The sequence below is a fragment of the Aulonocara sp. 'chitande type north' Nkhata Bay genome, linkage group LG15 (genome assembly GCF_057382095.1).
Source record: "Aulonocara sp. 'chitande type north' Nkhata Bay isolate Kocher_YH1m ecotype deep benthic linkage group LG15, A_spYH_male_GT1.1, whole genome shotgun sequence".
NCBI classification, from domain to species: domain Eukaryota; kingdom Metazoa; phylum Chordata; class Actinopteri; order Cichliformes; family Cichlidae; genus Aulonocara; species Aulonocara sp. 'chitande type north' Nkhata Bay.
Genome location: NC_141358.1, coordinates 31,879,635 through 31,892,340, shown reverse-complemented (window position 1 = coordinate 31,892,340; position 12,706 = coordinate 31,879,635). Strand labels below are relative to the sequence as shown.

General features: G+C 43.6%; 1 protein-coding gene across 4 annotated transcripts in view; it reads left to right on the top strand.

Moving 5' to 3' along the window:
• Window positions 1–6,607: 6,607 nt before the first annotated feature.
• frk (fyn-related Src family tyrosine kinase) overlaps window positions 6,608–12,706 on the top strand; it is a 47,288-nt gene continuing 41,189 nt past the window's right edge. For 3 of the 4 annotated variants that reach the window (XR_015124930.1, XR_015124929.1, XM_086262904.1), the window contains exons 1-4: window positions 6,608–7,289; window positions 10,161–10,282; window positions 12,050–12,213; window positions 12,312–12,480. Coding sequence is in view for 2 of the 4 variants with exons in the window: in XM_086262904.1 (XP_086119030.1) it covers window positions 6,898–7,289; window positions 10,161–10,282; window positions 12,050–12,213; window positions 12,312–12,480 (847 nt within the window). In the remaining 2 variants the exon portion in view is untranslated. The remainder of the gene's footprint in view (window positions 7,290–10,160; window positions 10,283–12,049; window positions 12,214–12,311; window positions 12,481–12,706) is intronic. The other variant, XM_086262903.1, reaches the window with a different exon arrangement.

The following is a 12,706-nucleotide window of genomic DNA, read 5'->3' as shown; positions in this document are numbered from 1 at the left end:
AACAGAAGAAGACGGCCGTAGTGATACATGTAGCGGTTTCCAATGACAGCAACATCAGAAAGAAGGAACACGAGAAGCTCGAGAAATACCAAGGGCTCAGAGAAGAGCTTGAGAAAATGTGGAGGGTGAAGGTAACATTGGTCCCAGTGGTAATCAAAACACTAGGTGCGGTGACTCCCAAACTAGCCGTGTGGCTCCAGCAGATCCCAGGAACAACATCGGAGATTTCTGTCCAGCAGAGCGCAGTCCTAGGAACAGCTCCCAGGCCTCTGGTAGAGGACCCGAGCTTGAAGGATAAACTGCCCGCAGGGGCAAGAGGGGATTTTTTTTTTTGTATGTATGTTGTCTGAGTTCTCCCTTGCCCTTTTAAATGATCTGTTCCCGACCAGAACCGTGTTTTGTTTTGTAAGTGCAAAGTAATAAAGCTGCTTTTGAGTTTTTATGTCCCATCTTCTGACTCATCCTCCCGCCTGCCACACAGCATCCTTGAAAAAAATAACATCAAAAATCAACATGCTTTCTCAACATCTGAGAGCCTGTTTTAGTGCCAGTGTTGAGAAAGCACTGCACATCTCTCCTAGGCACAATAGACCCTAAATACTTCCTGAGAGAATCTCAGCTCATGAAGAAGCTTTGGCACCCCAGGCTGGTCCAGTTGTCTGCAGCAGGGAGAACCCGTCTACATCATCACAGAACTCATGACAAATGGTAGCCTTCTGGAATATCTTCAAAGTAAGACAGCAACACTATTTATTTTCCACATTTGACCCTGTCATAAAGCAGAAGCAGCTCAAAATCACTTGAACATTGCTGCTGCTGTTCTTTGAAAACAGTCTCACCACCTGTGACAGGCCGAGGTACAGAGACCCTCATCAAAGCAAAGAAACTCATTTAATTCTAAACATCATCTGCAACAACACATTAGTATAAATTATACTTTTATCTGGTTTCTGTTAAGAGGGTGAGTTTAAATCAGACATTTTTGACCTCTGAGATCAAATGTGGGAAGAAAAAAACTGAGGTGAAAAAGATGTAAGATTTTGTTCTGTAAGGAGTAGTTGCTTGATATATTTTAGTCTGTTAATTTGATGACATTCTGTAGAAATCTAATGAACTTTAAAGTCAATATTTGGTATGATCCTAGAATTATTATTATTTTTTTTGTAATTTCTTTAATTAGTCTTCTGAAATATTTCTCCATCTAGAATAGTTATCCATCATATATACACCGTTTTATCCTGTTTTTATCCATTATATCATTGTGAAATGCACTATACACAGGTACACACACACACAGGTCTTTATCACTATAAAAAGGGAAGGAAACCATTATCAGTCCAAATCGCCATCAGCTGTTCTCACCGGCATCTCCAGCACCGCCCCGTTGAGCCCACTGCACCACTTGTCATGGTCCTGGGTCGTTGACCCAGCGTTTTGTGTTTTGTGATTATTTCCCTCTGTTCTAGTTATTCTGTGTCCTCCCCCCTTGTGTCCGGTTCGGGTTCTAGATTTCCTGTTTTGTTCTGAAAGTCTGTGTCTGTTGTCATTGTGTTCAGCTTGTGTCCTCCAGTCATCATGTGTATTCAGATCAGCTGTTCTTCCCTCCTGTGTGCGATTACCCGATTACCGTGTGTGTGTGTGTGTGTGTATATATAGTGGGTGTCGGTCTGTGTTCGTTGTCGGCTCGTCTGTGTTTCTTGGTATCCTGGTCCTTGGTCTGCGTCTCTCTGCTCCGCTCTCCGTTTTGTAAGATTTCAGGTTTGCTCTTTAGTTTCTCCCAGTTTAGGTTTGTCATTACTCATGCTTCATTGCCTGTTTTTGCCACTGCCACCGTGTAAATAAACTTCACTCGTATCATCAGTTTGCTGCATTTTGGGTCCTCCTTTTCCTCCACTCCACACGGCTCACTCCGCCAGCCGTGACAGTACGAGCCGACCAAACATGGACCCAGCGGCATCCGCACCTCCCGAGGAGCTTCGGGAGGAACTAATTGACTCTGTTTCCAGGTTGGTTAACCTATGGCTCGAGCATGAGGGGGAAGAGTGTCTCCACGCTGTAGAAGCCAGGCTACAGCAGCTCATCTCTGCTCACTCCTGGCTGCTGGACTCTCTTCACCCGCTCGCACAGGACTTCATACTCAACGAACTGCACCTTCACCCACCAGCCGCTACCGCTTCCCAACTCAGCCCAGCGGCGAAGATTTTGCCCGGCCCGCCGGAGGTTTTGCCCGGCCCGCCGGAGGTTTTGCCCGGCCCGCCGGAGGTTTTGCCCGGCCCGCCGGAGGTTTTGCCCGGGAGGAAGCGACGATCGCGCCGTCGGCGCATCACCCCACAGCCGAAGACTAGGACTTTGGAACTGCCAGCTGTGGTGAGTGAAAAGGACGCTTTTTCTGTTTTGGACTGTGTGTCTGTTTATTCCGGGGCTGTGTTTTTTGAGTCGGCTGCCCTGCCGGTAGCTCAGTTAGCTGCCCAGCAGCCACTAGCTCAGTTAGCCACTCAACCGTCACCCCCATTACAGTCACAGCCAGACCTATTAGACACCTTGTTACAATCCGTGGCTCAGTCAATAGCTCAGTTGGCAAGAGACTCATCAGCGTTATTACCAGCTCAGCCACCTATTCAGCCACCATCTTCACCAGCTCCGCCTGTACTACAAGTCCAGTCCATCCAACCGGAAAAGCACTGTTTTTCACCTGTTCATGTCAAGCAGAGAGACACACCACATAACGCAGTAGTCAGTCCGCAACAGCTGGCCAGCCCAGAGACTGTGACGCACTCCAGGGCCTCCCCAGAGGCTGGGTCCCAGCCCCCGGCCGACTCTGGACCCCTGGAGATTAAGAAGCCAGCTGAGGACTGTATCCGGCTGTCGCTGCCCGAGCTGGGTCAATGCTCTGTGCAGCTGCAGTCTGCCTTGTGTTTGCCAGAGGCCCGTGTGCCTACTGGTTCTGAACTGTGCCTGCCAGAGGCCCGTGCGCCTGCTGGTTCTGAACTGTGCCTGCCAGAGGCCCGTGCGCCTACTGGTTCTGACCTGTGTGTTCCAGGGGCCCCGGTGCCCACTGGTCCAGAGACTGTTTTCGCTGGGGGGCCCGAGGAGCCCGTCCAGCCTCCTGCCTCGTCAGCTGGGGGGCCCGAGGAGCCCGCCCAGCCTCCTGCCTCGTCAGCTGGGGGGCCCGAGGAGCCCGCCCAGCCTCCTGCCTCGTCAGCTGGGGGGCCCGAGGAGCCCGCCCAGCTTCCTGTCTCGCCAGCTGGATGGCCCGAGGAGCCCGTCCAGCCTCAAGACTCATTGGCTGGAGGTTCAGGAGAACCTAGCCAGCCTCCTGTCTCGTCAGCTGGGGGGCCCGAGGAGCCCGTCCAGCCTCAAGACTCGTCAGCTGGAGGTTCAGGAGAACCTAGCCAGCCTCCTGCCTCGTCAGCTGGAGGGCCCGAGGAGCCCGTCCAGCTGCCAACTGCAGCCTCATCATCCTCGCCAGCTGCAGCTTCATCCACGCCGCGGGCAGCAGCAGCTTCTTCCACGCCTGCAGCGCTACAGTCTCCGGCTTCCACGCCGTCGCCTGCTGCAGCCTCATCATCCTCGCCAGCTGCAGCCTCCGAGCCTTCATCCTCGCCCGGTCCAGCCTTCGTGTCTTCAGCATCGCCTGGTCCGGCTCCAGCCTTCGTGTCTTCAGCATCGCCTGGCCCGGCTCCAGCATCCTCGTCAGCATCGCCTGGTCCGGCTTCTGCTTCAGCTTCGCCTGGTCCGGCCTTTGCTTCAGCATCCTCATCAGCTGCCTCGTCTGGTCCAGCCTCTGCTTCGGTCTCGTCTGGTGCTGCGACGGCCACGCCACCTTCGGGTCCCAAACTGCCGCCTCGACATCGGCGGTCATCTGCCAGGCCGCTGGTGGAGCGTCATCGTCAACATGGACGACCTCCTAGACGCCACCGCTGCCTTCCGCGCGGTCGGCCTCCAGACTTGTGTCATCGCCGCCGTTGCCGTCCGCACGGTCGGCCTCCAGACTTCTGTTATCGCCGCCGTTGCCGTCCGCACGGTCGGCCTCCAGACTTCTGTCATCGCCGCCGTTGCTGTCCGCACGGTCGGCCGCCTGAACGGTTTCCCTGTTGCCGCCGCTGCCGTGTGCACGGGCGGCCCCCTGAACTGCCTCCACTCCGCCACCGCTGCCTTCCGCTCGGTCGGCTTATGGATCTACGTCGCCGACGTGGCCGGCCTCAGAAGATGAACTGTCCTGGACTTCTGAGTTGTCAGCCTCCGGGCCGGCCTCCTGAACTGTGTTTTGTTCTCGTGCTCCAGCATGTGTGTTTTTGTTTTGGACAATTCTCTCGGTTCGCTGGAGCTTGTGTTGGTCCCTCCGTCCTGGGCCCCCGCCGCCCGCCCTGGGTTGGTCGTCTGTTTTTGTTTTGGGCTGTCTGGAGCCAGCCCTTGGAGGGGGGGTACTGTCATGGTCCTGGGTCGTTGACCCAGCGTTTTGTGTTTTGTGATTATTTCCCTCTGTTCTAGTTATTCTGTGTCCTCCTCCCTTGTGTCCGGTTCGGGTTCTAGATTTCCTGTTTTGTTCTGAAAGTCTGTGTCTGTTGTCATTGTGTTCAGCTTGTGTCCTCCAGTCATCATGTGTATTCAGATCAGCTGTTCTTCCCTCCTGTGTGCGATTACCGTGTGTGTGTGTGTGTGTGTGTGTGTGTGTGTGTGTGTATATATAGTGGGTGTCGGTCTGTGTTCGTTGTCGGCTCGTCTGTGTTTCTTGGTATCCTGGTCCTTGGTCTGCGTCTCTCTGCTCCGCTCTCCGTTTTGTAAGATTTCAGGTTTGCTCTTTAGTTTCTCCCAGTTTAGGTTTGTCATTACTCATGCTTCATTGCCTGTTTTTGCCACTGCCACCGTGTAAATAAACTTCACTCATATCATCAGTTTGCTGCATTTTGGGTCCTCCTTTTCCTCCACTCCACACGGCTCACTCCGCCAGCCGTGACACCACTCCTCCCCTGCAGACGCGCCCGGGACCACACCTCCGCCACAATCATATGGATACAAACTGCAGCTACAGTCACATCTGCTCTTTCATTATTTTCACATGATACTTCATTCAGCAGCTATACTTATGTTTCTGCATTAATGCTCTCCACAGGCGCCATATAATTAGTGGGGATGTATCCTTGTTTGGAGGCCGAAATCCCAGTGAGGGCTTTAGCGAACCACCAATCACCGGCACTTTAAAATATCTCTAAAATATCCCTAATGTTGAAGCTAAGGTTTTATTTGTATAGGTCTAAACATACACAGCAACATAATTTTTGGAATCATTTTCACACTGACAAATTAAGCTGATGGCAATTAGCTGATACTGTTTCATTGTTCAAAGTCTGACAGTACTTGTCCGTGTTCATAATTCAACAAATTCTGATAAGATGTTCAACACCACAGGCTGAAAGTATTTCTAAAGACAATCACTCCCACCTCTCTCCTCATTTCTATACACACTGATAGCACTTTGAATGAAAAAGATCCTCATTTGGATTCTTCATGGTGTAAGATCTGGCTAGTCATCACTTGTATCTGGTCAGGAATGGCAAATATAACATAGAAAACACTTGACATATTAACACATTTGACATAAAAGATCTCAGTAAAGAAGGAGTTGTAGATTTACACAAACTGGGGAGGTCTCTTGGAACCATTTAAAAACTACAGATTCCAAGATATCATTTTACACAGTTCCATGGAAGTACACGTATTCAGATGTATGACCACTTTGCCAAGACCCCTGCAAGAATGGTAAATGGTAAATGGCCTGTATTTATATAGCGCTTTACTAGTCCCTAAGGACCCCAAAGCGCTTTACATATCCAGTCATCCACCCATTCTCACACACACATTTACAGACACAAACTGTCAGCATCCGATGAGAAGAAACTTATTGGGATGTTCAGGAATAATCCAGGAACCACCAGGGCTCAAGCTTGCCATGAACTGTTAGAAAATATTAATAGAGTTTTACATTGCCATGACTGAGACGGTGACAACCAAGAAGAAAGCCTCTGATTCAGAACTAACACCTTCAGTCTTGACTGAAATTTGAAGCTGCACACATGGACAAGTCAAGTCTGCTTCTGGAGGAAAAAAAATGTGGTTAGAGGGGACAAACCACCTGTCATTGTAGCACTACCAGGCTACAATGACAGGTATGTTTTGAGGAGTAAAGATAAGTAAGATATGGTTTAAAGATAAGGTTTTCAAGCCCGATGACTGTATGAGGACTGCATGCAAAGTGGAGAACACAACTATACCTATATAAAGATAAACCTTTCCATGATGACAGTTCTAAGCATTTATATGCTAATTGTCACATTAAGGAGAAATAATGAGCATATTTATTTCTATTCACTGTAAAATCAATACATTTATCTGCTCAGTTAGTGATAAAATAACAATGTAAAAAGCCTCAGCTGGCCATGAAACTGCCAGTCAATTATCCAATTACATTTGAGCCTCTAAAAATGGAAAATTATGTATAAAAAATATTCCTAAAAGTGTCATGAATCAGCATTCTCCCACATTCATAACGCGTGACTAACCCGACTATAAGCGCAGGCGTGACGTCACCCCAGTGGAGAGTGAGCGCGAGCCGCTCCCCATTCCTGAGCAGGTGCAGGTGATTGCTACCTGAACAGTGAGACCGATCCTCTAACACGAAGATCCACACTTAAACTACCGCTCCTTTCCCCTCACACCGATCTGTGATAGCTGGGCGTGTGTTCAGGTCAAAGACCGCCACCATCCCAAACTGGGAAAAATAAATGCGCTTGTATTTAATGGGATGTGGATCATAAAGACAGGAGGACGGATTCTCTAAACGATTTCCTTGTTTATTCCTGACAAAAACAATGACCGACTGTGATTGACGAAAGTACCATGGAGATCCAAAAGAGGTTTTCTGCCTGTTGGGACAGTTTTTTGGGGTGTTTTAAAAAAAATGGCCCCTCTGGAGACGAGACCGACCGTGGGGAAAAATCGATGGTTATTAAAAACTTGAGCGCTGCTGACAAAGACGAACAGAGCTTTCATTCAACAAGAGATTTACCGCCGCTGCCACCAGCTGATGTGGAGTATTATGTCGCCCTGTATGATTACTCTGCTCGCACAGAAGAGGATCTTAGCTTCAACACGGGGGATACTTTAGAGGCCCTGGACAAAAGTGCCGGTGATTGGTGGTTCGCTAAAGCCCTCACCGGGGTGTCAGCCTCCAAACAGGGATACATCCCTGCTAACTATGTGGCGCCTGTGGAGAGCATTAATGCCGAACCGTAAGTATAGCTTTTGTATGAAGGATCATGTGAAGTCTTCTTTATATAATTTATCAAACTTAACCATTAAAAAAATGTGTTTTATTTGAATCCCAAGCTGAAGGTTTTTATTTTATTTTATTTAGTTTGTTTTTTGAGGGGGGGAGCCATTTTTGTTTTGTTTGGGAATGGAAGAACAACTTGAAAAACGAGTTAACATTTTTTTTTTGTTATCAATTACAGGTCAAAGTAAATGCACATATTTTTTTTGAGAGTTTAAAATAATCTAGAGGGGGAAATAGGCAATAATACTACAAAATAGATGTTTATTTCCTTTCCAAGGAAAGTCAAGTCAAATTGTATCCGCACAGTCATATTCTTCTACTTACAGAAGGGTTACATACAGCAGGGATTTTCATCATAGAGTAATCCTCTCATATCAGTTGTGTCGAAAATGACAACAAAAAGTGAAACTTTCTCTTTAATCTAACACTTAAAATGTTTGTATATAGATATAGATATATAGATATGGATATAGATATATATATTTCTTTTTTAAAAATGTATTTATTAATGCTAAATAACTGCAACAAATGGTCATCGACAGTCATCAACGGAATAGGTTTGTATGAGGAGGAAGCTAATCTTAAATTACTTTGTCATTTAAATTTCCTTGAAGGGATTTCTTCCAATGAAACATGTATTAACTTAACTGGTAGTAACAACTAAAAAGAACATACTTCCTGAAGCTGAATGGTAAATACAGTGTTGTAAAGGCAATGTCGTTAGAGTTCACTCTCAATTCTAAAGTGACAGAATGTAGAAGATGCAGAAGTACCTCAAAAACCTCAAAATTCTTTTGAAGTACTTGAGCCTGTGATTTAAGTGTTTTACTGTTCTATTTCTGCCTGAGATTGACGTTTTTAAAACATTTGAATAGTCAGTCATGTCCCACGGGTAAAAGGCTGTAAAATGTAACGGCGTGTTTTCCTTATCCCTAAAGTCTTTGCCGAAACTAGTTAATCATTCACCTTGAGACCAGGAAATGCTGGGAAAGCTTTACAGGTTAATGATTCCTGTTGAAGGTGGAGATCATAAACAAGAACCAGAACCACACATTAAAGCCACATTGCTGGCATTTCATGCCATTTAACTCTAGTGTTGAGAATAAAGACAGGATTGGTTTGTCATAAATTCAGCTTCAGGTATCCTGTGTAGGGCACGGAACTATAGAGCAACCAATCCTGGAATGTGTACCTTTTTCTTTGCTGCCATGTGTAGCTTAGTTGTTGGAAAAAAGATGACGTCACACAAATTCCTAACTAATAATGGAAGGGTTTTTTTTTTTTTTTTACAAGAATAAACCCAGTTCAAGAGGTAATCAGTCTTGGCATTATTTGTGTCATAGTTTGTCCAGTTGCAAACCTAATAGATAGGCAGACCTGTTCCATAATGCAATTACACAATGAATTATCCAGTCTGCCACATTGTGTACCTGCAGGAAAGCCGTTATCTGTAAATAACTAATGGAAAACTAAAAGTCAGGCCTCGTTAGTTCAGAACAAGTCGACAAAACTTGTAGTGTGTAATTTAATTGTCAGTTTAATCAAATCTAGATTAACCACATAAAATAATCTGGCTCAAATGTAACGTGGACTGGTAGAGAGCCTCGACTATAAGCAGTGATTAAGAAGAGGTGGTTGTTCTAATAGTAGAAATCAAGTTTTACACAGCAGAATCTACTACCAGTACTTTAGTAAAAATGGAAACATACAGCACTCTGAACATTATATTCAGGATATAGTGCCAGTTTAGATCAGTCATCTGAAGGTTCTTTCTAAAGACTCCGCAATTTTAGAGAGAGAATCCTATCGATGAGATGATCAGCTCTTTTGTTTTAATAATGGAAAACGGTGTCACAGCTCAATCAGTCAGTTTTATGACTCAATATTCCCGCAGGTACATTTGTTCCATTATAGACAGTGTAGTTTATGATTATGATTTGAAATCCTTTGAATTCTACATCTGGCACTATGTGGCTCTCTTTGAATTTGTTGTTGATTAATCTCACTCTAATTCTCGACAGAGATACTGTATATGTCTGAAGTGTGTGAATACTGGAAAATAACCCTCAGTTTTAACTTGATTTTGAGCATTACAAAGGGAAAGCACCCAGATGAGCCAGTTAAGACTCAAAGAGGAAAACTTATTGTGTTTTTGCACTGATGCAAACGTACAATTAATTTAAGCTGCAACTGTGCAGTGACATCATTGTTTTTCTTGGTTTACTCTGCCCATAATGGGAATCCCCGTGTTGTTAATTTTGTACTCTGACAGGTTAAACAAAGTCATAATGTTGTGTAACTATCTAGTTGAAGTATATTTGCCAAAGGAAAAAAAGTTTTTTTGTCAAAATAACTTTTCAAAATGTCAGACCATTCAAATACAGATTTGACTTTTTTTACTCTTTCAATTAGATTTTTAAAGTCCAAGTGAGCATAAATATCATAGCTTGGTTATAGAAGGGCTACGGTCATTGAAGGACACACACGCAGACACAAAGTGAGCCCAAGGTGTAGTGGTTAATATGATTCCTGATACTGGTAGATTGCCCATAAGATTTTACTTAATTTACATGTAAAACATTGACTTCTGTCTGTGACCGTTATTTATCTGCTCGGTGTTGGAAAACTTGCAAAGAGTTGACTCTAAAATTTGTCTTGTGATGATTTCTTGGTTTCCTTGGGAAATAAATAACATTAAAACCCAAATAAAATGACAGAAGATATATCTGTGTCAGCAGTTTTTATTTTAAGCATTGACAGTCCAGAAACATGTCTTCCCTGCAACATTGCTAATATGGACATATCCTGCTTCCATTCTGATGTCCAGATGGTATTTCCCTGACACCAAGAGGCTGGATGCTGAGAAGATGCTGATGGCTGGAGGGAACAAGCATGGAGCCTTTCTCGTCAGAAACTGTGAAAGTCAGAAAGGAGACCTCTCACTGTCAGGTAACCTCTCACTTGACTTCATCTCTTTTGAAGTCAATGTCATCAAATAAATTTTATAGCTTTTTTGCTTGTGAAAATTAAAGTAGTATAGCCATGATTTTCCCTTCTTTCAAAATGAGTGAGCAACACAATGCACCCATGCTAATAGTTCTGTGACTCCATAAATTCTGTTCAGTTATTTTTTTCACACATGGCCAGGCAGGTTTAAATAGCTTTTCTCGCCTCAATAAATAACATCATCATTTGTGTTTACTCGGGATACCTTTGTCTAATATTAGTTTGATGATGAATGTGACAAATATGCAAAAATAAGACATCGAGAAGGGGGGGGTTTAGTAGCACTTGTGTAATGTCCTACACAAACTCACTTGAAAAATGGGCTTTTAAACTGTTTTAGTCCATTCTGTGGTATGTGTCTCCAAAACCAAACCTTGTGAAATATCTGCCTATTCTTCCATTCCCCGCTCCTCTAACTGGATAAATGACCAGAAGTGTAAAGTTGTTTCCTCTGAAAGTTGGCTAATAAAATTAAATGGGTTACATCCTAAACAGCCCTGCATATTCAGTCATGCCTTGGTTTAAGTCTCTTTTTGGCCAGAGTTTGAGAGACTTTGTTCTAAATCCCTTCTAAGTTCTTGCTAGAAATTCTTAGTTTGGAACTGTCGTAACTGATTTTTAGAGTGTTTGTGAATATGGGACCCGGCAGGTCCTATAAATGAAAATGCTTCAGAATGAAATCAGCTAAAGTAATGTGATATTGTAAAAAGATATTCTTTCTTAGCGATAAAATTTGAATTACTAACCAATAAAACACACTTACTAGCTGCTCACTTTAGTCCACTCAGGGGTTTTCTTGCTACAGTCTTACTTGGTCTGATAGGAACTGTGACTAGTGACAGCAATCAGCTGTTTGACTTTATTACTTCTTTAACCATAATGCTGTCACATGCATTTTAGGAAGTTCACTTGTGTTTGCTTTTACTGTGGCTTTTTGACTTGTAAAAGTCTTGTGAACCTGTTTAAACATTTATGGGATGCCACAGTGTTTTATTTTAAATGTAGACCGTAAAATATTAAAACAAGACAAAATAAAACCAGAGACCTTATGCGAGAGAATATTTCAAAAAGACGTTGACACTGTTACTAAAAGTTGGTCAGCTCTCACATAGTTAACATTTTGTTGTTCCCATACTATTGGATGCACACTTTCCCTGACACTGCAGCATTGTTTAGTGACTAATGGTTTAAAGGTCAGAAAGTTTAATCGAGGTCTCCACTGCCATAAAAAATAGTAGGATCACTTTATCTCTTTGAGCTCTTATCTGTATTGTTTTCCACTCTGTCCTTGCTCTTTCCACCATGGTTGAATTTTTGCTATATTTATTTATTAAAGCCAGCTGATAACCTTATGGAGTATTTGCAATCCAAATATTGATGCTGTTTTATAACAGAAATCTTTTGCTTACCACTTTTTAAAAAATGTATTGCTGCTACAAACATAATTATCATTCTTCTGATAAAAGTCCTATTACAATAATAATAATAATAAAAATAATAATTTTAAGTAAAGAAATATAAACTAGTTAGTATAGAAAGTCTCATGCATTTCCTGTAAGGGTCATTACATCACCAGTGCGCCAATTTATCTGTCCCATATTACAGACTATGATTCGTTTTGAGAGTAAGAAAGACTAATAAAAGTTTCAGACTTTTATCTTTGATAGTGTTTGAGATGTTCAAATGTTGCCTTATTAACTTATTTTACAGTGCTTGACAATGGAAAGGTGAAGCATTACAAGCTGAGAAAACTGGACAATGGTCACTACTATGTGTCAAGGGCCAAATCGTTTCAAACACTGAAGGAGTTAGTGGAACATTACTCCCGACAGTCTGATGGCCTCTGTGCACGTCTGGGTGAGCCATGCAAAAAGGTAAAAAACAAACTATGCTGCCACGCACAATGCATAATTTGTATTTATTTATCTAATTAATTAACTAATTTTAAATCTGTGACTCTTTCTGTCTGCAGATAGAAGTTCCACAGACTTATGGTCTGTCCTATAACACAGTGGACCAATGGGAAATCAATCGTAGCTCCATCAAACTACTGAAAAAGCTTGGAGCGGGACAGTTTGGTGAGGTCTTTGAAGGCATATGGAATGAAACTACATCAGTTGCCGTGAAGACTCTCAAACCAGGTACACAAAACGACAAATACTCAGACATTCTGACCTTGTCAGAATAGGGCTGCTCTTAAAAACTACAAAAAGAGTGATTCACATAAAGAAACTTAATCAGCCGATGAAGTTGTCGTCAAATTATTAAACCAATAATAAGCTATTTATCATTAGCACCTGACTACTGCGTGCTTCTAGATACTAGAGCTAATAATGAAAATGGTGTTTACATTGATGGGACATATTA